This window comes from Pelophylax lessonae (genome assembly GCF_965119305.1).
Source record: "Pelophylax lessonae genome assembly, chromosome: 2".
Classification (NCBI taxonomy): Eukaryota; Metazoa; Chordata; class Amphibia; order Anura; family Ranidae; genus Pelophylax; species Pelophylax lessonae.
Genome location: NC_138769.1, coordinates 630,466,489 through 630,470,394, shown reverse-complemented (window position 1 = coordinate 630,470,394; position 3,906 = coordinate 630,466,489). Strand labels below are relative to the sequence as shown.

General features: G+C 42.0%; 1 protein-coding gene across 1 annotated transcript in view; it reads right to left on the bottom strand.

Moving 5' to 3' along the window:
* Positions 1-2,385, bottom strand: part of PDX1 (pancreatic and duodenal homeobox 1) — a gene marked incomplete at both ends in the record, with an annotated part of 61,475 nt that extends 59,090 nt beyond the window's left edge. The window contains one exon of the mRNA XM_082244887.1: positions 1,992-2,385. Coding sequence (XP_082101013.1) covers positions 1,992-2,385 — 394 coding nt within the window. The remainder of the gene's footprint in view (positions 1-1,991) is intronic.
* Between the last annotated feature and the right edge of the window lie 1,521 nt (positions 2,386-3,906).

Below are 3,906 nucleotides of genomic sequence, written 5' to 3'. Positions count from 1 at the left end.
ATGTATTATACAGTGCTCTGCAGAATAGGGGTGTATAGCTCATGGATCCCTAAGGATAAATTACATTGTGATGGGTGATTGTGATATATAACATATTGTATGTATCACACTATGAAATTGATTTATACAATGAGATGACGTCACAGCCTTCTATATATTTCTATATTTGGTTTGTAGAAAGGGTGTGTCTGAATCTCTCAGCATTGCAAATAGGGACATGTATGATTTATTCTGTGCTTATGGGAGCTGAGAGATCTACCTGTGCTGCTGATGATTTACTAACCGAGATGAGATTATTCTGAGTCCCATTATCCATGTAGGAAAAACTGAAACGTTACAGCACTTTATTATTATTATTATTATTATTATTAATAATAATATTATTATTATTATTTCACACAACGATACTACTACTACTACTTATTGTAATACAATTATTAATAATGTTATTATTATTATTAATAATAATAATACAAATAATAACAACAACAACAACAGCAACATTATTACAGCCTTACTATTAATAATAATGTTTCAGTTTTGTACGTTTGGATAACTAGGCTCCTAGACGTCCATTGCTCTGTATAAAAGATGTACCATTCCCACTGCTCTGTATATAGGAGATACCGGTCTCATTGCTCTGCAGATAAGAAGTCCATTGCTATTTATTTGAGAAGCACGACTTTCAACGCCTTTGGCCATCTCACTGCTCTGCATATAAGAGGTGCCAATCAGTACATTCGATTTGACAGTCTAAATGCTCTTTATATAAGGGGTGCCATGCTCACTGCTCTGTGTATGAGGGCTGCTACTCTCACTGTTTTTGTATATAAGAGAAGCCAATCTCACTTCTCTGTATATAGGAGATGCCAGTCTCACTGCCCTGTATATAGGAGGTGCTAATCTCAACGTTCTGTATATTAGAGGTGACATTCTAATTGCTCTGTATATAATGTGTACCAATCTCACTGCTCTCAAAAGGCCTATCATTCTAACTGCTCTGCATTTAAGGGATGCCAATTTCACTGCTCTCTATATAAGACCTTTCATTCTAACTGCTCTGCATATAAGGGGTGCCAATGTCACTACTCTCTGTATAAGACCTATCATTCTAACTGCTCTGCATATAAGGGGTGCCAATGTCATTGCTATCTATATAAGACCTATCATTCTCACTGCTCTGCATATAAGGGGTGCCAATGTCATTGCTATCTATATAAGACCTATCATTCTCACTGCTCTGCATATAATGGGTGCCAATGTCACTGCTCTCTGTATAAGACCTATCATTCTAACTGCTCTGCATATAAGGGGTGCCAATGTCATTGCTATCTATATAAGACCTATCATTCTCACTGCTCTGCATATAAGAGGTGCCAATGTCACTGCTCTCTGTATAAGACCTATCATTCTAACTGCTCTGCATATAAGGGGTGCCAATGTCACTGCTCTCTTTATAAGACCTATCATTCTAACTGCTCTGCATATAAGGGGTGCCAATGTCACTGCTCTCTGTATAAGACCTATCATTCTAACTGCTCTGCATATAAGGGGTGCCAATGTCACTGCTCTCTGTATAAGATCTATCATTCTCACTGCTCTGCATATAATGGGTGCCAATGTCACTGCTCTCTGTATCAGACCTATTAACTGCTCTGCATATAAGGGGTGCCAATGTCACTGCTCTCTGTATCAGACCTATCATTGTAACTGCTCTGCATATAAGGGGTGCCAATGTCACTGCTCTCTATATAAGACCTAACATTCTAACTGCTCTGCATATAAGGGCTGCCAATGTCACTGTTCTCTGTATAAGACAATCTCAGTGCTCTTCACAAGTGGGTCCCAGTTTTCTGGGATATATTCTTTGTGTGGACTATGATCCATGGCAGCCTGCCCCCAATGCTGCCCTATGCACTAGCTGCCCTCTCCATGACCCACACTCTACTCTATGCCCAGGGCACACAGACAAGGCTGAGGCTGGCACTTACCTGCCCACTGGCCCTTCCATGCATGCGATTTTGTGGATTTCATCCAAGGAAAGGGTAGGATGGTCCGGGTTCGCTCATCTAGGAGTCCAGGGTCTGTGTCCTCAGGGTAGGGCATGGCTTGCTGGTGGGGGTGAAGCATTCCTGGGTGGTGATGATGGTGGTGATGAAGATGGGGCACCACCGGCTCCTCTGGTATAGGGGGCACCTCATAGGGGGAGATGTCTGGGGGGCTCCCTGGATCCAGGGCGATCATTGGGTTGGTGTAGGTGGCAGCTTGCTGTCGTCCCATGTAGAGGCAGGCGGGGGGGCTGGGGCTGTAGTCCTGAGCCCTCTGGAAGGCACAGGAGTCTTTGTACAGCTGGGCTGGAGGATAGTACTGATCCTCGGCGTTCATGGCTCTTCTATGAGCTCTGCACTGCTTAGGTGACAGGTAAGCTCACCTGCAGGGAATGGCCCTCATGTCACATTGGTCACCATCAGGCTCACGTGATTTGGCGATGGGCATCAGGTAGGCGTGTCTAGGTGGAGAGAAGTCACACTCATTGCCTCCCTCAGTCTACATGATTCTCTGCTGAGAGCTGGAGATCCGGACAGGGAACAGACTGGGACTGCTCCGATCCCTGGGGTGGGGGGAGGGGAGCTCGGGTCTGACCAGGTAGAGGGTGACCTCTTCCAGACACCGATCAGTCTGTGGAGGGCTATCAGGATGGAAGATTATCAGGATGGAAGGTAATCAGGATGGAAGATAATCAGGATGGAAGATTATCAGGATGGAAGATAATCAGGATGGAAGATAATCAGGATGGAAGATTATCAGGATGGAAGATAATCAGGATGGAAGATAATCAGGATGGAAGATTATCAGAATGGAAGATTATCAGAATGGAAAATTGTCAGGATGGAAGAAAGTTAGGATGGAAGAATATCAGGTTGGAAAGTTATCAGAGTGGAAGATTATCAAGATGAAAGATTATCAGGATGAAAGATTATCAGGATGGAAAGTTGTCAGGATGGAAGAAAGTTAGGATGGAAGATCATCAGGTTGGAAAGTTATCAGAATGGAAGATTACCAACATGAAAGATTATCAGGATAGAAGATTATAAAGATGAATGATTACCAGGATGAAAGATGGTCAGGAAGGAAGGATGTCAGCATGCAGGAATGTCAGGACTGAACTGTAAGATTATCAGAATTAAAGATTTCAGGATGGAAGAATAGCAGGATGGAAGATTATCAAGATGGAAAATTGACAGAATGGAAGGTTATCAGGTTGGAAAATTATCATGATGGAAGATTGTCAGGAAGCAAGGATGTCAGCATGAAGGAATGTCAGGATGGAACTGGAAGATTATCAGAACTAAGGATTGTCAGCAAGGAAGGTTGTCAGGATGGAAGAATGTCAGGATGGAAGATTATCAGAATATAAAATTGTCAGAATGGAAGGTTATCCAATTGAAAGATTACTGGGATGAAAGATTATCTGGATGGAAGCCTGTCAAGATGGAAGATTATCAAGATGAGAGTTTGTCAGAATGGAGTATTATCATGTTGAAAGATTGGGATGGAAGATTATCAGGATAGAAGAATATCAGGATGGAACATTGTCAGAATGGAAGGTTATCAGGTTGGAAAATTATCAGGATGGAAGATTATCAGGATAGAAGATTTTCAGGATGGAAATTTGTCAGAATGGAAGGTTATCAGGATAGAAGATTTTCAGGATGGAAAATTGTCAGAATGGAAGGTTATCAGGTTGGAAAATGACCATGATGGAAGATTGTCAGGAAGCAAGGATGTCCAACATGAAGGAATGTCTGGATGGAACTAGAAGATTATCAGACTTAAAGATTGTCAGGAAGGAAGGTTGTCAGGATGGAAGATTATTAGAATGGATGATTTTCAGAATGGAAGATT